The sequence below is a fragment of the Symphalangus syndactylus genome, chromosome 6 (genome assembly GCF_028878055.3).
Source record: "Symphalangus syndactylus isolate Jambi chromosome 6, NHGRI_mSymSyn1-v2.1_pri, whole genome shotgun sequence".
NCBI lineage: Eukaryota > Metazoa > Chordata > Mammalia > Primates > Hylobatidae > Symphalangus > Symphalangus syndactylus.
This window is the reverse complement of record NC_072428.2, coordinates 70022482-70050315: the sequence shown is the minus strand read 5'-3', so window position 1 is coordinate 70050315 and position 27834 is coordinate 70022482. Positions and strand designations below refer to the sequence as shown.

The following is a 27834-nucleotide window of genomic DNA, read 5'->3' as shown; positions in this document are numbered from 1 at the left end:
TAGGCCTCCTCTGACAACAATCCAGAAGGGAAGAAAAGATTCCTGTTTTTTAGTAGGGATAGAATTGCAGGTCCTCCACATTGCCTCCATGTAAAGTAGGAAGAGTGGTTAATTCCTCCCTGGTTGGAATACAAAGTGAGCCTTCTCTTACACCACCCTGGAAGGGTATTGAGACACCCTGTTATAGCCTAGTAAGGGTGGAAGTCTAGTCTCCCTAATCAACTTTTGCTGACTTGGGTGGGGATTGTGCCTAGTTTTTCTGTTTTTGAATTTGAATGAAGTAGAGTAGTTACTGTTTAACACTTTTCTGCACCTTTCTTTGTCGTTTGACAAGAGAGAGAAGGCTTTTGTTGGTGTTTTTTTCTTTCTGTTTTGTTCTGTTTTAGCCCCTTTTGTTTGTACCTCTGGGTGTTTCTAGGTTACAAGCTTCTTCAGCTCCAAATCTTGAATATATGAGGAAAATAAAACCCAGGAGATTCACCATCATACCATGAGATCCCAATATTCCTAGCTGATCTGCCTTCTTCTCTCTACTATTTATATTTTTTCTGTTTCTTTTATATACAATGTCCAGAGGTTGTGGTTGTATTTAGAGGGACTAAATAGAGAAAAGTATACCTACTTTACCTTCCCAGAAGTAGAAGTCTGTGTTGTATGCTTTTGTTAGTTTATTGACTATCATGTTTCTGTTTGCCCACCAAAATTTCATTGTTTCACACAAGAATTTCTTTTAGAAACCCGCTCTGAGCAGAGTGGTTAGTGTTGGGTCATAAACCAGAGGCAGGGTTGGGAGTTTATCAGAGTCCTCAGCTTTACTTTAGCAGGCTGAAGAAGACTTTGTAGTGAAGTGGAATTTGTATCAGCCTTGGAGTCAGATTAACTTGGAATGGTAGACTTAACTTGTAGTTGCTATCAACCATGTGACTATCAGGTTTCCTATCCGTAAAATCAAGGCAAAACCTATCTCATGGTGTAGTTGCAAATTTCAAATGATGTATTTGAAAATGTACAAGATATCAGGTGCTCAACAAGTACTAATTTTGTTTTCTCTGTTGCTCACTTGTAAGTGGAAATGCAAGTATCTATTACTTTCTTACTTTAATATAGCCAAGCTCTTTCGATATCAAAGAGGTCTATTTATATTTTATGAATCAAAGGCTAATGATCAGACTTGCAAATTGAAAATAGGCCACTCCTTTTACACTAGAGATTTTACTAAACAGAAAAATCCTTTCATAGAAACAGCATCATTTTTTTTCTGTCCTTGAGGTAAGAGGAGCTTGCAATGAAGAGAAGTATAAGCCATGAAGTAGTAAGGTTTTATAGCCATAATTCTACAGTTGATTATAAAATCTGCTCCCCCTCCATTACTTGTTACATCATAAGAAAAGAAATGTGAATATAGTAACCAGCTATAGAGCAGAGCTGCCCTGTATGCCTGATCATAAAAATCACCTGAGGCATTTACTAAAATTAAAGCTTCCTAGGATGCAGCTATAGTGTGTGTGTGTGTGTGTGTGTGTGTGTGTGTGTGTGTGTGTGTGTGTATTATGAAAATACATTCTAGTTTTGGCCATGAAACATTATCAACATCAACATGTTAGGACTGCCAAATTGACGTATATGTAAAACCCTAGAACCAAGTGAACACTAATCACATCTGGAATCAATATATGTGCCAATAATTTGTAATAGCCAATTAGATGAAGTTTGGGAAACACAATGACCTACTATTTACTATTAAAAAAAAAACTGCTTCATTTTCATAGCTCAGCAATGCGTGCTTTTACTGTGGGATTTTCATGCTGTCCCTCAACTTTCCAAATAGTAGAAGGTTGTGTGTGGACCTCATTCTGTTGAGGGCCCTCAGGATGCACCCAATCCATGTAGACAACCTCAACAGCCACCAGAGACAGAAGCAAGGTAACTAATGTACCATTGCAGGAAAACTAATGTACCATTGCAGGAAAACACCTTTTACCCTGCCCCCACAAAAATAAGTGTGTGTGTGTGCTCTTTGTATTGATAATAAGGTTTAATATATAAATACAAATAATTATGTGTGTGATATATATATATCTGTGCACACACACACACACACACATATATATATAATATTATATAAGTCACCATGGCTCACTGGAGGTCATAAACACCCCTACTTCCACTGCCAGACCTACTGAACCAAAATCTCTAGAGAAAAGGCCTGATAATGTACGTTGTTAGCCACCATCTCTTTGGATTTAGCAAACGTACCTTTAGATATCAACATTCTTTGACATTGCATCCTGAAAATGCAGAATTATATTTGAAATTAATAATATCTTCCCAGATGCCCTTATTTTTAAAAAATAAATTATTCTACAATCCCAAGATTTTATTGCTTAGCAAAATGTGGCCAACAGACCCCTTGAAGTCCCTGAAACTCTTTCAGAGGATTTGCAATGTCAAAACTATTTTCCTAATGATACTATGATGTGATTTTGCCTTTTTCTGTGTTCACATTTGCACTGATGGTGCAAAAGCAATGGTGGGCAAATCTTCTGTTGTCTTAGCACAAATCAAGGTAGTGGCAACGAAGTGTACTGTAATTATTATATTCTTCACTAGCCACAGACTTGCAGTAAAAAACGAATAAGTGCTAGTTTCACTAAATGTCCTTAATGAAGCATTACAATTTTTTTAAACTATCTTTTTTTTTTACGTGCCTTTTTAATTTTCTGTTTGACAGAATGGAACCTACATATGCACTATTTATGCTGCATTCTGAAATATGTTCATCTAGGGAAAAAACATTTGTGCCATTATTTGTGTTGAGAGCTGAAATAATCATGTTTCCCACAGGAAATCATTTTCACTTGAATGTAGAATTCAGAGATAAACTGGCTATTTAGACAGGCATTTGGCAGACTTCTTATGTGAACAAAGCAAGTCTGTCACTTAAAAAGATAAAAAAGCTAATGGCATTTTTTTTTTTTTTTGCCAATGCTACAATTTGAGTTTTCAATTAAAAATTTAAATTAAGAAAAATTGGTAATATCACTATGAGCTTGACAATGTCTTCATACTTAAAGATATTTCTGATGAGATTGGTGGTGATATTAATAATGTGATTTTGAATATTGTATATTGTAACATTTGGAAGATCACATAACTGAGTATTTTACAAATGACTAATGCATGATATTATAAAATCACTAATGGGTAAAATATTCATGATGCTAGACAGATCAACGGACTTTAATGTAGCAAGGACAAAAAGTTAATTGATATGATTTCAGATTTGGCAGTGTAAACTCTGAGGAAATTACCATTTGTGAAGTTTTACCATCAAAAAGAAAGGATCCACAATTATCTGAAAATGTTTTTAAAAATACTTGTCTCTATTCCGATTACATAGTTGTGTGAGGCTAGATTTTTATCAAGTTCTTCAACCAAACAATAAATTATAATATATTGAATGTAGAAGTAGTCATAAAATCCAGATGTAGCCTGTTTGTAAAAAATATAAAGTAGTCTCATTCCACTTAGTATTTTTGAAATTATTAAAATTATATTATACTATCACATAACAAATTAATTTTTTAAATAAATTAATACAAATATGCAAGTTCTTTTTATTTCAGTTTTACAAATGAGAAGTAGTCATAAATATAACCCACATAAATAAAAGCTGGCAGGAATTTTTCAAATATTGTAAGAGCTGTAAATGGATTCTGAAACCAAAATACTACAAATCATTAGTGTAGAAGATTACAAAGCAGTCCTATGTATGCATCAGACATTGTTAATTTGTCTTTGATACCTTGAAGTTAGGCCAGGCATTGTGGCTCAAGCCTGTAATCCCAGCATTTTGGGAGGCTAAGGTGGTGGATCTCTTGAGGTCAGGAGTTTGAGACCAGCCCGGCCAATATGGAGAAATCCCGTCTCTACTAAAAATACAAAAAAATTAGCGAGGCATGGTGGCACACACCTATAGTCCCAGATACTCGGGAGACTGTGGCTTGAGAATCCTTTGAACCCGGGAGGCAGAGGTTTCAGTGAGCCAAGATTGTGCCATTGCACTTCAGCCTGGGCTACAGAGCAAAACTCTTGAAGTCTTTTAACTCATATTTGTTTAATTAATAAATGCATAAAATAGAGTTATAAATTTTCTTTGCAATATGTATTGCTAATGTGTAGTGCTATTCTTCCCAAGACTTATCCCAAGGAAGTGAAATGTCTATATGTCTTAATGCCTGACTCTATACTTAGAAAAGCTGTATTAGTATTTTGCTCCATAAAGATCTTCTAGGACTCTCAATTGAATTCTTGGAAAATGAGATTATCCCTTTTAAATAGCCATTTTCCACAGCAGTGAGTTCAAATCATGAAAAATTAAACAAAAGCTCTTTAGCATGGATAAATACACATCATGAAGACTGATAGCCTATGCTAAATTATAAGAGAAGTTGAGAAGACTATTGAAGATTACAGAGAAGGTGGCAGGAGTAAAAGGGAAACATTTTTTGTGTATGTAATAGGAGCTAGATGTACATAAATTCTCATAACCTGAACATGTAATTATTGAACAAATTTTACAAATGAGGAAGTAGATGCCCAGAATTTTAGAACTGATACTGAAATCCAGTTCTATATGTCTTCAATATCAGTGTTTTCATTGACCCTAAAGGGCTCTGCACTAATCTGGGAAATTTGTCTCTTTCTCTCTTTGCAGTGAAGCTTCCTAAGATGGTACTTGCCATAAGATAATACCTGCACCTTTTAATTCAGAGTGAAGATGACACAAGGCTTACATAAATTCACTTTACTTTCTCAATATTCATATTTGGCAAGAACAATAAATTCCATATGCCAGTACAACTAGAGGAGCAGAAGAAGGAATAGGTAGAAGAGTCATTTTAAAACGTGTAAATATATGGGGATGAATTTTTTTTTTTTCTTTACAGAGAAAGCCCCAGCAATATAATTATTGCACTTACTGCTTAAAAGTTACTGAGTATCAAGCAATAATTATACCTTCAAACTTTAGACTATTCTAAGTCCCCTCTGAAAGAAATAGAAAACAGTGACTTTCTACCACTCAGGTGTCTCAACAATGTCACTGGTTCTAAAGAACTCTGTCTCTGCAAAAATTAAAATGCCCCCTAATCTTCAAATAGTCATCATTTCTAGTAGGCTATTACTGCACGCTAACTAGAGAATTTCTATAATAACCAGATGTGAAAAATGTATTCTGGTTCTCCCAATCTTCTGCTTTGGGAAATAAGACATTGATTAAGAATTTGACAGGGATTTTCATATATAGTAATTACATTTGACTTGTGTTAGTGTGCGTTATATGTGTGTGCACATGTGTGTGGGTATAGATGGGTGTTTGAAACTATTACATAAATATTAACTCTCCCCTGAGAGCAGTTTCTGCCTTCAATAATTTAAAATATACATAAATATCTACAAAGCTCTTATTCACAATAGAACATTTCCTATTTTGAGAATTTTAAAAACAGTAATTTTCTGATTAAAGAACTCCATTTAAAGCAAATACACTTGGAAAACAATACAATTGTCATTTGTTGAATTCCCTACATGTTATTAAAAGGGTTCTATTTCCTCTGAGAACTTGAAGAAAAGAGAAAAAAAGTTACCTTTTGAGTAAAATGAGTGGAATGAGCTTATAATGTAAGGACAGAGACTGTCTCCTAAATTTATTGGAATAATTACTTTGAGAATGGTGCTTTAGTTTAATCAATGAAATATCCTGGGACGGTTGTGGGGACTAAATAAGATAACGTGAGAAGTATTAATGTCTGGCACATAGGAATTTTTATTGTTATTACCAGGATTATTGCGTGATGAGCATACCAATGTGGTTATCAAGGTGGTAAATCTGGGGGATTAAGTAAAACAGGCCCAGAAAGGTTTTCCTGGTCGGGCAATCATCTTTCAAAACCATCTGCCTCTCCCTGAGTCAGGATACACCAAACTACTGAGTTTCTGATTCCCTCAGAATTAGTGAGGAAGGTACTAGGAAAATAATTTCGGCTTCCAGCTACTAGAATGTGTCACTCCATGTTAACTATCTCCTTGGCTATCTAGTTTACACAATTAGTGTCAAACGAATTAATTTTTTGAATCTGTGTGACTTTTCTTTTTTTTTTTTTTTTTGTTTTTTGCATGAACTAAGAAAGTCCATTTCTCAGGCTGGAAGACTGAAAACTAGATTACTTATGGAGGCTTGATTGTAGTTTTTCAGCTGGCTTTTCTCTGCAAATACACACACTATTCATGTTAACATGTTATTAAAAATTCCAAAACTTCCATTGTTTCTCATTAAAGTCCACAGCTCATTTACCACTCTCTAGATTGCTACTTAAAAACTCCTTGCATGTGAAGTGGTGAAATACTTCCTAGTGAAGTGTTTGACAGTCACGTTGAAACATAAAGAGCTGAAGGGCTGCAGAAAAAAGTTAAGGTTCTAGAGAAGCATAATATCAATTTTATAAGCACTGTTACATGAAGAGAAGTTACATTTTTAAATGATGTATAGCTTACTAGGATAAAAACAAGGACCAATTGTTAGAAATCAATCACAGATGTGTCAGAATAATCCTGAACTTGTTGCTTTCCTTGCTGCCTTATAGTCAGTCACCGAGAGCTTCTGATTCTATACACTAACCAACTCATCTTCATCCTCATTCTCACTTCTTTAGATCAAGCTGTCATCCATGACTCCCCCCAATAGCTCACTGATTATCTTTCTGCATTCTACTAATGCCACTAGCATCATATCTTTTGAAGTATAGGTAGGATAATATCAATTCCCTGCTTAGTAACCTATCACAACTACCCTTGTCAATGGCAATGTTTTCAAGACAAATTTGCAGACATACTTTTTGAAGATAAGCATGTTACAGTTTTTAAACATTGGGTTTTTATGGTGATGACAGCTAACGTTTAATGTATTACTAATGAATTTATAACTCTTTTAAAGTGAAGATTTGAAAGAATCTTAGAATAAACTTCAGTTTCTTAGTTCTCTAGGGATTTGTGAACATATTCTTAGAGGCCTATAATGTGTTTTTTTCCTTCAAGAAGATTGAAAGACACTGGTATACATGGATTTTCCTAAACTCCTTACATCTCTTGTTATTTCCCACTACAAACTCAATATTCTAGCCACGTAGAACTTCTCATTTTTTGGTAACTCGTCTCACACTTTCACACCTCTATGTCATTGCATATGTTGTTCCCTCTGCTGGAAATGCCTCTCCTCCTCTCCTCTGCTCAGTGAGCAGTTACTGATATTTCAAGATCCAATTCTATTTTCACCTCCTTGGGAAATATTTCTGGTGTATCTGGGTTCCTACCTCATTTTATATCAATTACCATTTTGTGTATTTATGTATTTTTGTGGTGTTTCTTCACTTGATGGTGAGCTTTTCAGTGAGATAAACTGTGTAAGTCATCTTTGTATTTTTTTGTACTTCCATAGTATACCATAATACCAGGTTCATGGATGGCTCTATCTAAGTTGAATGGAATTAGATTTTGGTTTAGCCTAAAGAACTTCCTGTTTTCCCTGTGGGGTAGGTCTTCCCTTGATGGGTCACATAGTGGTGTTATCCCAGTGGGCATCTTAGCATAGTGTGGGTTGTTGGACTCTTTCAGTAGTAAGTTTCCATAGTCATAAACTGCATTTGTTAGAAGGGGGTGGTTTGAAACAATGTATGATCAACCAAGATTGACTTGGTCCTACCTATGATTAATATGACTTTACACTATTCTTGGTATATATAAGTTTTACAGTGAAGGTAGCTTTCTTTTATTTATTTATTTATCAGTCTGTCAGCCAATACTTAATGAGCACCTACTATAGGCAGCCACTGTGCTCAGAGTTGGAAACACACCATTAAACACCAACAAGTTGTTCCTTGTTCCTGTCTCCTTCTTCCCTTTTAGGTAACAGAAGATACCTTTGTTCCTGCTGTCACCTCATTTTTGAAACTTGCCCTGAAATCCTATCTGTCTCCAGAAACATTACTTTTGGGTCTATCTTCATGAATTTTCTTTTCCACCCTCCCCTTTCCCTTATTTTTCCAGTAAATGTAAGCCATTATAATATATTTTCTCAGAACTCACTGTTAACTTACTTTGTTAAGCTAATTGCCAGAGAAGTTAATGATTGCTGACTAAGTTGTCAGTAACTAGCCACAGCTTAACACAATACTGTTGTGCCCTTTGTTGAAAAAATGTTCTAACTACCTTACATGTATTACATCATTTAATTCTTTGAACCTTATACATTATTATTGTTATCCACATTTTACAGATGATAAAACTAAGACCCGGAGAAGTTAAATAACATACCCAAGGTCACACATCTAGGAAGTGGTTGAGGTAGGATCTAATCCTAGTCAGTTTGATTACCTTTAACCAATTAATTGAACTTTCAGTCCCCATGTCCCACTTTCCAACAGTGCTATTAAAAAAAAAAATCTCTTGTAAACTCTTAAATACAGGACATAATGGATAGTCAGAGATTTTCATGAGAGAAAATTTCTGTTTTAATGTGACAACTGACACTGCACAGGGTCCCCTATTTAACCTAGTCAGAAAACTGCTTATAATACAGACTTTTTTCTTTGCTTTATCTAGAAACATGAGGTTTTTATTTTATTTTATTTTTATTTTTATATTTATCTATTTATTTATTTTTGGAAAGAGTCTCGCTCAGGCTGGAGTGCATTGGCATGATCTAGGCTCACTGCAACCTCTGCCTCCTGGGTTCAAGCGATTCTCTTGCATCAGCCTCCCGAGTAGCTGGGATTTACAGACATGTGCCACTATGCCTGCTAATTTTTATATTTTTAGTAGAGATGGGGTTTCTCTATGTTGGCCAGGCTGGTCTCGAGCTCCTGACCTCAGGCAATCCGCCCGCCTTGGCCTTCCAAAGTGCTGGGATTACAGGCGTGAGCCACCACGCCGGGCCATGAGGTCTCTCTTATACAATTCACAAATTATACATCTTCACTATTTCAGCAATGAAATCTAAGAGGAAAGCTGAGGTTACTTAAACATCTTCAGTGGACAAAAATACAAGAGTTCCTTTGTCCTAGCAATGACTATGAATATTTTGTTCCATGGGAAGTGCATTATAGAGTTATCACAAGACCAAGAAAAAAAAGGAAGCAATAACTTTGAGGTTTAATCAAAAGCAACAATTCCATTTATTATGCATGTACTGAGAGAGCAGAGTATAATCTTGACATTTGCTCTCCTCTCAAGTCCTACTGTCCTCACTGCTATATTTACCTGAGTACTCCTTTTAGACCAAGACACGCCACATCCCTGCCCTATTCATGTTGTGAGATAAAATGTGTCTCTCTGGTGAGCAAAACTTGCTTCCAAATCTTGATCTTGAATTTCCTTCCCAATGAAAGAAAACATTACTCCTTGGAGTCATGGATAATTTCAGGCCTGGAGCATTGTAGGTACAAGATGCTCTAGAATAATTTGCTTACCAGAGACAGTGTGTGTTTTAAAAAATGTGTATATGAAATGGAGACATAAGAACCGGCTTCAAGGTGTACCCTGGGGAAATTCTGGAACCATTGGAACACAAAGATAATTAAGCACATCAATGAGTTATACACTGTCAAACAATGAAGGCCTTTACTGCATACCATTAATAGATAGATAGATAGATAGATAGATAGATAGATAGATAGATAGATAGATAGAAAAAATGGAGGATTCTTGCTAATAGTAGAATCCTGAATATTGGCTAATAAATTTAAAGGAAGTGCTGGAGTTGAAAAAATCATAAATTTGTAACCATCAACGATGCCAACTGTAGAAGAAATTGTGATAAGAGGTGAGGTATTTGCATAGTCTTAAACTCTCCATGTAGACAGTTTATTAAACAGGGGGAAGAAATAATTATACGGTGGGAAAATTGGACCACATCTGGAGTAGACGATAAAAATTAACATCACCAACATGAGACAGATGGTCATCATGTGCTTCCAGATGTGACACCATCTCAGAAAGATGCATAATCACCTATGTGGAATTTTGGCTAAAAGTGCATTACCTGGATCTAGTCATGAGGAAATATTAGATATACTCAAAATGAGGAACATTGTATTAAAAAAATGAGGAGGAAGAGGAGGAACTATATCCTCCAGAGCTGTCAAGTACACAAAGACACGTAGGTACAAGGCTATGGAAATATTTCAGACTAAAGAACATGAAAACTAAATGCTATTTGACCCGAGACTGGATTCTATTTTGCAGAGGAAAAATACTGAAAAGGATATTATTATATCTATTTTTAAAAACTGATATACAGTAGATTTTATAAAAGCATTATATCAATATAGAGTTTACTGAAGTTGAAAACTGTTCTGTGGCTATATGAGTCTATTCCTTTTCTTAGGAATACACACTAAAATATTCAGGGGTAAAGAGTTACAGTCTATGCAATTTACCCTTAAAATGGCTCAGACTGGGAGAGAGAGAGACAAACAGGATACAATGTAAGTAAATTCGGGTAAAATGTATATTCATGGTTTTTGTATTGCTTTTATTTTCACAACATCTCTGTAAGCTTAAAATTATTGCTGAATATAAATTTAAGAAAAAATCATTTAAAAATGTGTACCTGGTAAAGAAAAGTTTTTCTTAGCAGCTGAGCTTAATGGTTTCTCACATTTTCTCTCACGACATGGACTTCATACAACAGGCATGGATAAGGTAAGTGGTAGTTTAGATGCGATTTGAAGGATTCTAGCTATTATTTACATATTCGGTTATCAGATACTGAACGCCTACTGTGTGCCAGACAATATGCTATGTTGCATCTGTTTGCTTCTTACACACTTTGCCTACTGAAGTGTGTAAGAATGAGAATAAATTATGGGAAAAATAATTTACAAACATAAATTATTTGTAGTAGCAAATCATTTGCAGTAAATCTGCTGTTCCCTCCTCACCTATGTGTATTAGACTCTCACCTGAAAACCACTGGCTGAGTTGACACATCTTGAGCCACTTTTTTTCTTTGACTTGAGACCCTAGACGAGTGATGTTCCCCTGCCTTATTTCTGCGACCAACCCGTGCTTCTTAATAATAAAATATATGCTTTGTCACTCATGGCTGAAAAAACAGCAAAATACTCCAGTTTCCTTAAAGATGTAGCTTCGCTTTGCAATGTCATTAATATCAGCATTCTGAGTACTGTTGTTAATCCCTGAAGAGTCCAGTGGGCCACAGTCCTCCCAGATGGTGACTTTGAAATTGTGTACCTTAGATTTGTTATATAGGCTCTGAGATTACCTGGCACTATGTCTTGCCTTCTTATATCAAAAGACCAAACTGGTATTGTCCACTTTAAAGAAACTGTCAACCCACTGTTGATTATCAGAGTGCGATGGAAAGAACTTGGACTTTGGTACTTGATAAAGCTGGGGGCAGATTATCTCTGCCACTTTTCAATAGAAATCAATAACCAAAAGATGAATATCTCTGATAATGTTTCCTCCCTTAAAAGTGGGAATAATAAATACGATCTTCCTCGGGGATAGTTATTAGAATTGAGTGAGTTAATGCCATACAAAGTGTTTGATGTGGTGTTTTGGATACGGTGATTACTTTAAAAAGTTAATCATGAATATTACTATAGAAGAATAAACCTAATTTCTATTTTCATGGCTGGAAAACAGAATTCATCTTTAGGATGAGACTCTCCTTGCTTCAACTGATTCTGGATGTAAGACCCCGAGATTATGGTTTTGAATAAACAGGGAAATGAATGAAACAGTAAAACCACTCTGCACAGTACAATAATAAAAGTTAGGGTGTAAAACAATGACAAAAAGGAAAAAGAACAAGTTAAGGAGAAAGGATTACAAAAGAGAGGAAAGTTTTTCTACATGGTAAGGTGTCACAGGCCTTTTAGGAGCTGGGATGTCTAGTGTTACATTTTGAGTTGTCTGCCTTGCCACAAGTCAGTGCCTACGTCTTCCCCAAACTCCTGTTAAATTTGTGACTTGAATGAGTTTTGTTTTTGTTTTTGTTTTGTGTTTGTTTGTGATTTTGTTTTCCTAATGCAAATTTATGTGAGTGAAGTGGGTTTCACGACTGGGTCAGCTATAAGCAGAAAAGAATGAATAGATGTTGAATGCAAAATGCAAGCAAGATGAAAACATTTGTAGGAGAAGTATTTAGAAGTTAGAGAAGATCATGAGATGTAATCTCTGATGGAGAACAGAAAACTTAAGGGATAATGAGAGGGAGGCTTGACCTATGTGCTGTGTCCTTATTACAGTTAAATGAGTGAACTCACCTCAAAGAACCCACTCCTAGAATATTTTAAACAGGAGAAAACTAAAACACTGAAACGTAGGAAAAATACTATCAGTCCATAGACTTGTATCTGAAATTCCACAATACAAAATGTTCTGGAAATGAAGTTACTTTTTCTCTTTTAATGGAAAAAACTGATTTTACTCACCATTAGGTTGCCTATTGCCTATATTTATTACCATGATGAATATATTCATATATTTCACTAAAGCTGCTACTGCTGCTGCTTCTGCTTCTACTGCTGCTGCTGCTTTCTTCAGAGTCTCTCACTTTGTTACCGAGGCTGGAATGCAGTGACACAGTCATAGCTCGCTGCAGCCTGAAACTTCTGAGTTCAAGTGATCCACCTGTCACAGCCTCCCAAGTAAACTGGGATTACAGGCATGAGCCACCATGCCTGGCTCCTGAAGCTAACATGTTGAATTATAACGTGCTGACCAGTGTCAGCTAGAGTCATTGTCGATATAAGTATATACAACACATATTCTTGGTCAACTCAGAGAATTCTGAATTCTCAAACACCTCCTAGGACTTTGGATAAGAGACTGTAAATATGAATTGAGAAAAAAAATTAAAAGTGAAAAGAAAGAGATTACCTTCCAGTGTATTTCTAAAGCTGAAATTGGCAGCTTTATCCATGGAACCAGATTCATATTGGGTCAAACTCAGGCAAAATTCTACGTCAGCTGAAGAGGGGAGCCTTGGGGTTCTGGATTTGTCATGGTTTCCAGGATTACGCCGTAAAGGTCCCTCGGGGGTTCCATTGCATAAAGACTGATGGCTGTTGTACTCCTCCAATCGGCTACAGACAATCTGTACAAAACACCCTCATGTTAAAGAAATTGTCACCACCTCTGAGTCAGTAGGAGAAGGCAGAAATGTTGGAATTCCTAATTACTATTGTTAGACTTCTCCTTAGAAGATTACTACAATCATGTGTCTTTGATGACAGGGATATGTTCTGAGAAATCCATCATTAGGGGATTTTGTCATTGCGTGAACATCATAGTCAGTGTACTTGCACAAACCTAGATGGTATAGCCTACTAAACATCTTGGCTGTTTGGTAAAACCTACTGCTCCTAGGCTACAAATCTGTCCAGCACATTACTGTACTGAATACTATAGGCAATTGTAAGATAATGGCAAGTATCTGTACATCTAAACCTATCTAAACATATAAAAGGTACAGTAAAAATACAGTATAAAATTTGTTTTTAAATGGCATACTTGTATATACAGGACACTTACCATAAATGGACCTTGCAGGACTAGAAGTTGCTTTGGGTAAGTCATTGAGGGGATAATGAGTGAATATAAAGGCCTAAGATACTACTCTACACTACTGTAGATTTTATAAACACTATATATATAGGCTACATTAAATTTATAAAAAATTTTTCTTTTTTTAACAATAAATTCACCTTAGCGTCCTGTAACTTTTTTAAAACTTTTTGAGTCTTTTGGTAATAGCACTTAGCTTAAAACACAAACACATTGTACAAATGTAGGAAATATTTATTGTATCCTTAGCCTATAAGCTTTATGCTATTTAATTTTTTACTTATTATAAACATAATTGAAATTTTGTTACAAACTAAGACACAAGCATACACACTAGCATAGGCCTACACAGAGTCAAGATTGTCAATATCATTGTCTTCCACCTCCACATCTTGTCCCACTGGAAAATCTTCAGGGGCAGTAGCACACATGGAGCTAACATCTCTATAACAATGGTGTTTTCTGGAACACTTCCTGGAGAGCCTGCCTGAGGCTGTTTTACAGTTAACTTACTTTTTTATAAGTGGAAGAAGTGCATTTGAAAATAATGATAAAATATAGATAGTAAATACATAAACCAGTAACACAGTTGTTTATTATCATTATCAAGTATTATATAATATACATAAGGGTATGTACTAAACTTTTATACATGTGGAATTTCAGTAGCTTTACACCAGCATCACCACGAAGACATGAGTAATGCATTGTGTATAATATTATGACTGCTATGATGTCACTGGGTGACAGGAATTTTTCAGCTCCATTATAGTAGTGTGGGACCTCTGTCATATATGTGGTCCATCCTTGACAGAAATGCCATTGTACAGCATACGACTGTATTTTAAAATTGTTGAAGGAATTAGCTTTTTGAAGGTTGCAGAATGAGCCATAAAAGTTAAAACGTAGAACGGGATTCTAGTGTTGCATCTACCACTTAAGAAAATGATTTAACTGTCTAGGCCTTATCTATCAAATGAAGATAATAAGAACTACCTCACATAGTTATAGGAAATAAAATATTTATTAAACACCTATTATATATTAAGCACTGTGCCAAGTGCTGAGGTTGGGGTTGGTAACAATAGAGATAGTCATCTTTCTGTATATAAAGCCCATAGCACATGGCATGACCAACAGAAAACAATAAACAGTAGCTTTAAAAACATTAATCTATATTATATTCAGAATGTCAAGGACTAGAAATAGTTTCACTTTGTGCTTTTTGTTCATAAAATGTCCTATTATTGTCCCTTTTTTTGTTGATGTGCAGTACAATACTCGTGGTTGATTATGTTTTTTTAAAAAATAGAAATTTCTCTGATCCTTTAGCTAGAACCAAGGTGATTTTCATTGTAGAAATACCATCTTAAAATAAGAATTTCTCACCTTTTTATAAGCAAAACTTTTTAAGAAAACATGGCACATGCATCGTTTCATTTAAATCACAAAGCAATACTTCCCACTTCACAAATAAGGAAAATGAGACTCAGAGAGTGTAAGTGGCATTTCTCAGGTTATATGGCAAATAAATGGCAGTGTTGTGATGGCAACCCAAGTTTTCCAACTTCATCTTTAGTGTATTTTGTGCTTTTATAATTAGTCTAGCAGAGTTCAACATTCAAAATGTTTTAAAAGTAGCTTCTAGGTTAAAATAAAATAGGGAGTTCTAGTCCTGTATCTCAGTTGTGGCTGACAACAGGATGTTGTTGTTTGTTGGTTTCCCTAAACCTTCATCAAATTTTTCTAAACAAACTGTCTTAATATAACTTGGTTTGGGTATCTATTTCCTACTGAGATCCAGACTGATACAAACATTATTTCCTACTGATCTTTCCCTTTCCCTCTCTTCTATATCTTCACTGGCCTCTTTGCACTTCCCAAAACTCACCAATCACTCTTATGCAACATGTTCTTGTATTGGTTATTTTTTTCTGGGTAGACTGTTTTCCCTTGATACCTGCTTGGGTTATTCATATCTTCATTATCTTATTGAAATCTACACTAAACATCTATTTAACACCATATTCAGCCTTACCCACTTTAGCAGTGTTGTAGAGCTGGTTAGCACTAGCTAGCAAAAGTTCAAAGTGTGTAACGCTTCTCAATATTGGAATGTTCAGCAATATCCCATCGTTAGACGGAAATCTACCATTGTCAGTATTTATACTACAACAATTGGCAAATCAGAATCATCTCTCCCTACTTTCCTACTCCCCATTGAGAACAAGTTATTAAACATTTACTGTACACCACTAATTTCTGCTTTATCTGTGCACTTAGCACCTTCTAACAAACTATATAATCAAAAGAACTCCCACAGAATAATTGATTTATTGTTGCCTCATTTCAAACCGAAGTTTTAAAATGTCTGCGTGTCAGGCATTATACCAGAACACGAGAATACATATTGAACAGGATAAACACAGTTTTTATTTTTATAGAGTTTAAAGTCTAATAAGTATGGTCATGAAGATTAAATGTCTATACCATATTGCCTTATTCATTGACTTAAACATTATTTTTAATAAGTATTAGCATTTTAAGTATCGAGTACTTTATGTAACTTACCTTCTAGTGGAGTAGGTCTAGGAAGTGTGTGTCGGTGAGACAGTAAAACAATATATATAACTTATTATATTTTTTAACTCCTTTAACTTTTTAAATAAAATATTATATATAATTTATTATATATATTGTTTTACTGTCTCACCCACTCACACTTCCTAGACCTACTCCACTAGAAGATGTTACATAAAATACTCAATACTTAAAGTGCTAATATTTTTGTAAATGAATTTTTAAATCAATGGATAAGGCAATATGGTGTATATATTTAATCTTTATAAACATACCTGTTAGATGATAAACTCTATCAAAATATAAACTGTATCCTGTTCACTATGTATTATTGTGTTACGGTATGGTGCCTGACACAAAGACATTTGAAAACTTTGGTTTGAAATTCAATAACAATAAATCAATTATTCTGTGAGAGGAGTTCTTTTGATATTTCCATCTCATCAACGAGAAAACAGGCTTATAGAGGTTAAGTGACTTCATCAAACATATCTAGTTTATAAAACTGGGGGAGTTAATATTTGAATATAGACTGCATGATTTAAAGCTCAAATCTTAACAAGTATTTTAAGTGAAACTTCCATTTCCTGGCTACCCATTCCCACATAAAGGCACTCTTGACCAATGAATTTGTTATGAACCTTCAAAGACTCCACATTATAAAATCCAATTATCCCTGCAAGTCCCCATGTTAAGATAGCATTGGGCACAGTTGACCACTTTCACTTTCACAAAACACATTCCTCTATCTACTGATTTCTATAATCACATCCCCTTTGATTTTTGCCTTTATCTCTTGCTGTTACTACTTGGTGTGTCCTACTAGCTCTTCCTCATCTATCTTACCTGTAAATACTGTAGTTTTCTAGGCAGGACTGGCTATGCAATTTACAGCACCAGATAAATGTTAAGGCCTTGGCTGGGGGTAGGGAAATCAATATTCACTTTCTCAATCTACAGGGAATAGGTGTCCCATAGTCTCAGTCCATAGTGAATAGGTGACTCCCTAGGGATTGAAACCTCCATGCTAAGACTTGTTTGAGTAGGTGGGTAGATTAGTTCAGGCTGCCATAAGAAAATACTACAGATTGGGTGGCTTAAACAGCAGACATTTATTTTCTCAAAATTCATGAGTTTGGAAGTCCAAGATCAAGGTATCTGCTGAGGCCTCTCTTATGTCTTGCAGAGGAAACCTTTTCTCTGTCTTCACATGGCCATTTCTGTATGCATACACAGAGAAAGAAATGGCTCTGTCTTTTTTCTGTTCTTATGAGGACATCAGTACTATTGGATTAGGACCCCACTGTTAATGACCTCACTTAACCTTAATTACTTCCTTAAAGCCCTACGTCCAAATACAGTCACACTGGGAATTAGGGATTCAACACACACGTTTTAGGAGATACAATTCAGTCCATAATAGTGGGTGAGAGGCCCATATGTAATCACCTGTGCACCATGCTAATGTGCAGCCAGCCTCGGTAGAGAAGGCCTCTGTTTTACCCTGAACCAACAAATCATGGGATCAACACCCAACCTCACACCTCTTTTTGCTTGCACCAAGGACCCCACCAGGGATGGAGAATGACAGTGAAATGTTGACCTCTTTCCTCCCACCAGTGGCCTTGGGCAGAGAGTGAGGAGGTGGAAACTACATAGGGCTGGTGGATGGGTAGTGGTAGCCAAGACCCATCCCAGGAAAACAAAGAACAAAAGGTCTGCAGGACACATATGAACCAAGCATATGTTCCATTGTCCCTATAACTTCACTTATAAAGCACAAACTCAAAGATAAGATTAATAAGAATTTCAACACCAAGACCACAGATCATTAAACCTCAAATGTAGGGTCTGCTTCTGAGCATGGTGCATTGTGCGATGGCACTGCTTTTATATTGTCAATTCTACCTCCAAAAAATATCTCGAGTCAGGAAACCAATCTCCACGTGCTCACATCCTGTGTGATCCTGCTGCTAAAGTCAGATGGCCTGCTTTCTCTGGACACTGCTTGTGCTTCTCCATTCCATGACTCTGAGTGTGGCTAAGCATGCCCACTCTTTGCCATGCATCTAATATCCTACCCATTATTTAAGGCCAAAGCAAATAATTAGTAAAAACAGGCATTGTTGACTCTGACTTAAAAAGTAACTCAAAAGGAGCTGACTCTGGATGTAAAAACATTCCAGGAATCCTTCACCAAATTATTTTTCTTGTAGTTTCATTTATATGTAGGCAGAAGAATAAACTATGATAAAAATATATGACTACATAAACCAAAAAGAGCTCTTAAGATAAATATAAATTTTTTATTTTTCTTAGTGGTACATAAATTAATGCATCACTTAAATTCATTGATACCTTATATTTAATAAAATAGAGTAATTAGGTAGTGAGAGGTAAATTCAAAGCAAAAGACGAAATTCAGGAGAGTCCACCCTGCCATCATTGACTGTTCACAACAGGTGCATGCTTCCGTGGGAGGCTTGGGACCACTAGGGAGATAACATTATTCTTTACTCAACTAATACTTATTCATTTTCGTCTCTAATAAACAACGATCATTACATCTCTTATAAAAACGCATCCTTCATGAAGATACATTTATTTTTACATTGTTGTTTATTTATTCTCAGAATCTAGCACAGTTTCTAGCACCCTGTAGATGCGCAATAAGTATTTGTTGGATGAATGAACAGAGTCAGTGAATGAGCCAAAGAATCTCCTATAAAAAGTATGTGTTGAGTGCTCATTTTTCTTAGTCATGTTGTCAGTGCCACCTCTGCCATAGAATATATTTCTAGAACTTATTTTTTTAAACATATATTGAGTCCCTACTCTGTCCTAGGCCATAAGGGAGATATCTCTTTGTACATTAAAAATTGAAATTCTCACAACTACCATGTGGATTTCTTTTTTTTTTTTTTTTTTTTTTTTTTTTTTTGAGACGGAGTCTCGCTCTGTCGCCCAGGCTGGAGTGCAGTGGCGCAATCTGGGCTCACTGTAAGCTCCGCCTCCTGGGTTCACGCCATTCTCCTGCCTCAGCCTCTCCGAGTAGCTAGGACTACAGGCGCCCGCCACCACGCCCGGCTAATTTTTTGTGTTTTTTTTAGTAGAGACGGGGTTTCATCGTGGTCTCAATCTCCTGACCTCGTGATCCGCCCGCCTCGGCCTCCCAAAGTGCTGGGATTACAAGCATGAGCCACCGCGCCCGGCCTACCATGTGGATTTTTATGATTTTATCTCTATTTTCATGATGAGGATACTAAGCCAGACTGTAGAAGACTACAAAAGGCTAACAGGATATAAAGCCGCATGTTATGATTTATAATTCTGTGAACAGTAGGCAAGACATAGAATAATAATTTAAAAGTAAAATGTCTTCCCGGTCAACTGTTTGCATCACATTTAAAAATAATCAAGACTATTTTATTGGCCTCCTATCCCACTGAATTTGCTATCTATAAGCATGTATAAACAAATCTAGTCATCTCAAATAGAATTGAATGGGCAGTCCCCCACCATAGATGGCTGCTACTGTGTTAGATAAGAAATGCTTAGAGAACCTACTCTTAATTTTTGGTCACTAAGACATAGGAATTTATGCATTGTGTGGTAGAGAAAAAATTGGGCTCCATAATGCAGGTAGACGCAACTTCAATTCCGGCTGATTTTCTTACTGGCAATGAAAATGTTTTTTAGAATTGCTAACTCTCAATTTTTAAAAACTGTACTATGACATAATATACAAAAAGAAACTATTCAGCAAATAATTTCTGGCTCAACAAATGCCAGTTTCTAGTTTTCCTTATATTTCACAACATTTCTAAATCCTTTTATCCACATATAATTGAGAACTAGAACTGTTCAGTGACTTGTCTTAGGGTAATATGATGTTTAGCGTCAAAACCAAAGCACTGAAACACAAGCTTCCTTATTCTGAAGCAATACCCACTACGTTTATTATGAGGTGTTAATGGTTTAGGAATGGTTGAATAAAACTAACCTAAGTTTTACATTGAATGTAATATGTTGGATGCTTTTATAATTTTGGTTAACTAGGCACTACAAGTATATAGACTAAATCATTTTTATTCCTCTTTGAGTAATCTCAGGATATTTTCAAAAGATCCTGCTGCCTTAAAGACTCCTACAGCAGACTCAGTTAAATTAGAGAGGCTTGAATGAAACTATTTTTGCTGAAATGCCAACTGCCAAGTGACTAAGTGTTCGGATGACTGGAGGTATTACTAACGAGGAGAAAATCTACCCTGGTTCCAGAAATAATTTGAAAAACTCCAAACCTTAGTCTTTACACTGCATACAGGAGAGGAGGCAGGCTAGGAGAAATTGTTAGCATTGTGCTTATGATCATGAAGATTCTAGTCAGAAAGACCTGGTTTCCAATACTGACCCTATTAGTTGCATGGCGTTGGGCAAGTTACTTAAGCTCTCTGAGTATTAAGTTTTTTCATCTGTAAATGGGAATTACACCTTTCTATCAATGATCAAATAATCTAACATGTATAAAGCACTTAGCATAGTGCCAGGTGTAAAGTGTTTAATAATGACAACTATTATAATTATTTTTTAAAACAAGACCATTGGGCAGGTCACCAAATTGTTTTTAAATTTGGATGTATAACACTATTTGAATATTCATTATTATAATATCTAACTTTGATGTCTCATTTAAAAATATATTATTTCCACACATGAAACTCAAACAATAGGTCAGATCCTAAACAAGCCATATAAACACATTTTACTGAATCCCTTCACAGTAATGCTTTAACCTATATTATTCTAATTTTAGGGACAAAAATCATCTCAGAATAATTAAGTAACTTAGGGTCTTGTAGCTAAGCATGAAAGTTCACTCAAATTCGTGCTGATGTGACTGAAAAGACTATACTCTTTCCACTACATTATTCTGTTTTCCATTCCATTTAATCCTCCTGTTAACACACACACAAAACATGTATAGATGGTAATTCTACCCCATTTTTTTTCTCTTCGGAAAAAACAAAGGTCAAAGATTTTAAATAAGTGGTCCAATGTCATCTACTAAATGGCAGGGGTAGAATTCGAGCCTGGATGTTCTGATGATGACTGTGTTCTTTTTCTATTTCAACACAAGTGATTTATAACATATGCTGTGGGGACGATCAAGTGTTCCAAGTCAAAGAAAAAAAGGGGAGATAGAAGAAATAGATATATTAATGAGGAAGGTGAACCTAAATACTGTTCTGTTAAGTTTAAAGAAATAGCAATAAACTGCCAGCTATTAAAAGCTTTTGGGAGCAAAGATTTTGTTATAGCATTAGAGGTTTATCTGGGGAAAAATGTAAACCATATGACATTCCACAAAATCTTTTTCATAAAGAAAAAAGAGAAGCTGTTATTTCACTGAGCTGTTGTCATGGTTACCTAAAACCCATGACTCTCTGCTGAAATGTGACTTTTTTTCTTCCAACTGTTTGCTTCCATGTGATGTGCTTTTCACCTGATGAGTTAATTCCCTGGTCAAAATTCACTCATGTCTATCAGCTAGGAAATGTTTTTCCTCTTTGTTTCCATTCATCATGACACCTATTCCTGATACCCCTTTTATTTTTATGGCTAGCTTATCTGTTGGTTGCATAACATTAGATCTAATTATGTTGAGCACAGGTAGTCTGCACTTAAATGTTACTGAGCAACCCTCTACTTCCAAATATAATGAACTATTTTAATTGATGATAAACATGGCCCCTACTTTAAAAGCTTTGGGCATTAAATGAGCAAACAACAGACATGAATTAGGAACACATTATTTCCAAATAAATTAATTACCTGATTTTAACATATTTAATAGAAAACTCTGACTGATAAATATTAAATTCATTTAAATCGCACTCAGCTATGTTGCAACTTGCTTCATCTTCTTTCTTGTATTCTGTCTTTCTTTGCATGCACACACAGACATACATATGGAACTACCAGAGAGAACGACACAAAATATCTTATACCCAAATTTGAGTAAGTGGCTACTGTTGACATTGTTGCATCCTTGGCATTGGGAATCTAGTGCTATAAAAAACTGCAGTCAATGGTCCTAGAAATCTACCCATGCAGAGTTTAATATTTTATCTATGTTAGCATTGGAGCTAACATTTCTTTGATGTTAAATTCAGCATGTATTTATAAAGCCTGTTCCATGTGTATATTATAGTCCTGTGCTCTGTGGATACAAAAATATTTAGAAATGATCACTACCTTGGAGCAGCTGACAGGCTGGCAGATACAGACAGGCTGGAAAACCATTACATGTAATGAAAAGTTACAAGTGCTATGATACAAATCTGTATAAAGTACAATGATGGCACAAAGGGGAGAGGGTCAACTCTACCTGAGTAACAGAGGTGGATCAGTAAAGTCTCAGAATATTTTCATTATGATATAAATTAAAAGGACTACATCACTGTGTCTGCCTATGTTGTCTGGGGCAGGACAATTTTAAGGGAGTCAACGTGATTACATGTCAAATTGTACATCCAGAAATTAGCGGGTTACTTGAACCCTTCTGAACCTAAATGGATCCTTATAAATAAGAAATAACACCATTGACTTAAAAAGCACTGCAGTCAGAGCCGCTTGGTTTTAGTCCTCAGAGGTGTGACTTTGGACAATCATCCTACCATTTTAGACTTTTCTATAGTTTTTTAATAAAATGCACAGGTTACCCTAGATAAAATTGAAGATCTCTGAGCTCAGAGTTAATAAATGCTATCAAATCTCTAAAATCTCAATTTTGTGGTCAAGTAAAATGATATCTGAAGCCAATAAAAAAAGAAGGCAAAGGCATTCAAATTAATGGTGTGTTTATTACAGAACCTGCATTTCTGTAAAGTGAAAGTAAAGAGATACCAAAACAATCTCCATATTCATTAACTCAATGATTCTCAGTGCTGTCTGCACATTAGGATCACAAAATGAGGGTTTAAAAATGCATACACTTGAAGGTCCAGCTTGATGGCTCAGGCCTGTAATCCCAGCACTTTGGGAGTCTGAGGCGGACAGATCACTTGAGGTCAAGAGTTCAAGACCAGCCTGGCCAACAGGGTGAAACCCCATCTCTACTAAAAGTACAAAAAATTAGCTGGGCGTGGTGGCAGGCCCCTGTAGTCCCAGCTACTAGGGAGACTGAGGCAGAAGAATCGCTTGAACCTGGTAGGTGGAAGTTGCAGCATGTGGAGATTGCGCCACTGCCAAAAAAAACAAAAACAACAACAACAAAAAAAAAACACTTGAACTTTACAGGAGACCACCTGAATCTGAATTTCTGGCAAGAAATTAGGTGCATAAAAACCTTGCAACAGTTTTTTATTTTTATTTTTTAAATGGCTTTTTGGAAGCTTCCTAGATAATTTTGACATTGAGAACTCTGAATTAAATCAATGTAAACAATTGATCTTAACTTTTTTAAGGACTTTGTAACCAGAGAGGCTGCGTGAAGGAATGGAAGCAGCCAATGCGAGTGGGGTTTGACTGTCACCTCTGCTGCTAATAATCCCTTGACACTACTAAAACACAGTAGGTGAGCAGCAAATGTGCATTCATTTCACCTTTCTTAAGCTGTGATTTGCTTGTTTCTCTTCAGTCATCTTCCTTCCATTCTGTTTTCTGATTTTATTTTTGAAAACTGTTTCTACACAGCAATTTAATCGTAGAACAAGGTTTAAGTTGATAATTGTAACTATTTCAGTTCAAGGCTTACTGACTTGACACAATTTTTTTTTTCTAGAAAGTGTTAAAATTGAACACATTCATAAAGAGAGAAAAAGGAAAAAGTTCCACTTGACAATTAGTAAGTAATTAGGAAAATAATACTCATATATTTGTGGATAGCATCTGGTATTACACATCTCATGTAATTAAAAATCAATGTGTATCTATCTATTAAGCTTTCCTGTGGATGTTGCAGCTTATTTTGGTAATTTAGATAGTCCTCCAACCTTTCTGGGTCAAGTTAAGCCACATAGTTAAATAAAGCATTATAACTGACTGAAATCCCATGTCCAATCCTGGTAGTATTTTAAACAGGAACAGAGGATATGAGAGCTAGATGAGAGTTTGCACATTATAGATTAAGGTAGGAGGTCTGAAAGCTTATTGAAATAGATTTTTTTCCAAGCACATTTTTTCTAGCCTTTCCTGCACAAAACCCATTACATTTGGTAAATAGCTGACTAATAACAAGAGAAATTATACAGTGGCTATTTTTTTAATGAACTTCAATAGACTCCACTGGGATGGGGTACAAACTTGATTGGGCGGAGAAGGCCATCTACGTTTCAAAACTGCACATTGTGAGAAATTGAGTGCAAGATTCTTCCCATCCCATTCACATATTGGGCTTAATTTCATAGAGCATTGCTAGTCAAAATTGCTGTATTAGAAATTTTTGGAAGACAGGCAGAAAAGCATTCCTTTAACATATGGTTTTAAAATGATAAATAATTAAACACATATTTCTTTGGTTGTCATTTGCCCCTAATTCAGAATGAAAAATTCAGAATAGATGAAATAGGAATTCCATTCCAAATAGTAATCCTTCATATTTTATCTAAAGTTTTCAAGGACTGAGAAAGAAAGCTAACTTCTAATGCAGCCTAAAGAAAAAGTGAGACAGAATGGACCAGATACTTTAGCTAAAGATATCACGGCAGTCACATCCTTGGAAATAGGATACAGTGGTCATACAGCTGGACTATCAAAGAATAAATATGATTTTTTTTTTTTGCTGCTTATAATAACTGTATGATCTTATGCAAGTTACCTGATACCTTTATGACCTCTAAAATAGGGAAAGATTGATAAGAGCATGAAATGAACAAATGCACAAAAACACTTGCCATGGGGTTTATACATGCTAGATGTTCAATGTATATTAGCCATTTTCATTATTTACCTGTTTAAGCCTCAGAATCTTCATACTTTCAAAAATGAAGATCAAATCCAATAATTATTTCCCAAACATTCCTGATTAAAAGAATCACCATAGACATTCAGTAAACTGTGCCTTCTCAGGACTCTGTCCTGAAGATTCTGACCAACGAGTCTGGGATAGGGCCAGGAATTTGCATTTTTAATTTGTACACCATATGAATGCTGTTGTGAATAATAATTTTATTTTTCTGAAACATTAGTGTATACTATTTGTTTTTGTAATCATCCAGATATGCATTCATTCACTCATTTATTCAATTCACAAAACATATAACGCACTATTGCCATTTTTAAATGCACCATACTATGTTCTGGGAAATACAATAATCAAGTACTCTGTTCATTGCAGTTTAGAAACCTAGGAGAAGTCATTAGACAAATAATTACACAAATATCTAAAGTGTGCTATAAAGGAAAAATACAAGGTACATTGAGAGTTCTTAACAGGGCACCATTTCTATCCTTGATGGGGGCTGCAGTGGGTGTTCAGGAGAGAAGTTTATACCCTGCCTGAGGAAGTGATTGTTAAGGTTCCTCCCTGCTCTGACATTGTATATCCAGCACATCTTACCTGCCAAGAGGAGAAGAATGATGCTGGGCTGAGTAAAGTAGGATTTGCAGGGTGCTGACCTCCCATGTACTCATCTGTGCAAATGTCACACTTTTCCGCATCCCGCCAATCCCAATATGGAATAGTGAAGTTTTCATCTCCTGTCAGCTTCTGGATTTCTTGTTCCCACCGCAACAAGAAGAGTCTATGCCAAGGCAGAAAAGCTGGTGCTTCATGGGCAAAATCAATGTCTCTCCAGATTTCAGATCCTCCAAGCAGTGCATCCATTGACACATAATAATGCATCCAGACAAAGAGGTCATAAATATTGATGTCGTTAAACATGGGTGTTGATCCGTTTTTCATTTGGCCATAGGTCCCTATGGGGATGACATAGTCTGAGCTGATGGTATGCTTTGCTAAAGTGAGATAGGCAAAAAATTTGTCCTTCTCTGGGGCACTCAAATCAAAGATATTTCTTCTCACCAAGAGTCGTCTCTCTGTGCAGTTTGGTCCCCAAAAGCCAAACTTGCAGTTTCCACAGTTGAATCCCATGAAGTTGCCAGAGCACTGGCAGGTCCTGTTATAAAAGACGGAAGGCCACGACTCCCGGTCATCCACCCCTGTGAAGGGAAATTGAGGCCCAAGTGGTGCATTGGACAGAAGGATATTCTGACAGGAACCTCTGCCTGAAAGCTGGCCACAGGGACTCCTGTCCCCGCTCCACGGTGGGCAGCATTCCTTCTCCATCAGGTTCTTCGAGGAGACACAGGCTCGAGGGAAATGGCCAGTGGAGGTCTGGAAACTCCACAGCAGGCAGTACAAAACAGCCAGGAGCATTCTTCCTCTAGTCCTCACAAGGTCTGCTGGAACTGGCTAACTGGAGTCACAGACTTCTCTTTCCAGCTACTCCTACAGTGATTATCACATGTCTTGGCTGAGACCTATATAATACCACTCCCACCTCCAGCATCAAACACTTTTAGTCTTTATCTTAAGCTTTCATCCTCTGAAAAGCACATGACTGACTTTTCTTTGGAATTGGCTTGTATCCCACAAGTGGGATAGGCCTATGTTAAAGTGAAAAACTCTATTCACCATTAATAGTTTAATTCTTATGGTTAGAATATTAACAATAAGATTAATAATAATGCCTGACCTAAGCAAACCCAGTTAATAGACTACAAAACTAATGATTATTTGAACTTGCAAATGAGAGGTAGTGTCAGGAATAGAGCTTCTCTTATTAAGAAAGTTAAGGAAGTATTAAAGATTATGGGTTTAAGGTGGTTATTTCTGAGAGACAATAAACAGGCTACAATGTTTGAAGAACTCAGTATGCAGAGAGAGATTGTCTTCAGAGCCCAGAGATAATTCCTTATATGTTATTGCATTTCAGTTTGTTTATTTTATACAAAGTATCGGAAAAAAAATCTTTCTGATACTTTTCTCTGATAATCCTGATGCATTTTCTGACAACTCCTAAGGATAGCTCACTTTGACAGCTGGGCGATTTGCTTCATTGTGGGGTATCCCATGGCAAAGAGCTCTCTCTCTCTCTCTCTCTCTCCTCTCTCCTCTGTCTCTCTCCTCTGTCTCTCTCCTCTCTCCTCTGTCTCTCTCCTCTGTCTCTCTCCTCTCTCTCTCTCCTCTCTCTCTCCTTTCTCACTTTCGTCTCTTTCTCCAATGTTGTAGCCATGTTGTTTTTCCTATAAATTCTAGAAATTAGGAATTTATTTGAAAATAAGTTTTGCAATGTGTTTTGTGCAAAGAAATTCTCAATTAGTGAGTGAATGAAAAAGAAGAAATATATTTCTTCAGCAAATATTTTTTGATCATCTCAATTATTTCAAAAGTTCCTTCTCTGTGTATAGTGATCTAGGGAAACTGAAATTCATGGCTAAAAATACAACTTAACTATGTTAGTCTTCAAGTGAGTAGTATAGATAATTAAATCAAACTTTTAATGGAAGAGATAGATTTGTGGGCTGATATTAGAATTGCATAATTTTGGATAATATGCAAGTGTTATCGAGGGAGTACCTTGATTAATATCTCAAAGA

The 27834-nt window shown here is 35.9% G+C and overlaps 1 protein-coding gene across 1 annotated transcript in view; it reads right to left on the bottom strand.

The window, feature by feature from the left end:
* The window catches only part of TYR (tyrosinase), a 116477-nt gene extending 89866 nt beyond the window's left edge, over window positions 1-26611 (bottom strand). The window contains exons 1-2 of the mRNA XM_055281345.2: window positions 25793-26611; window positions 12967-13183 (exon numbers count right to left, since the gene is read on the bottom strand). Coding sequence (XP_055137320.1) covers window positions 12967-13183; window positions 25793-26611 — 1036 coding nt within the window. The remainder of the gene's footprint in view (window positions 1-12966; window positions 13184-25792) is intronic.
* Window positions 26612-27834: the final 1223 nt, after the last annotated feature.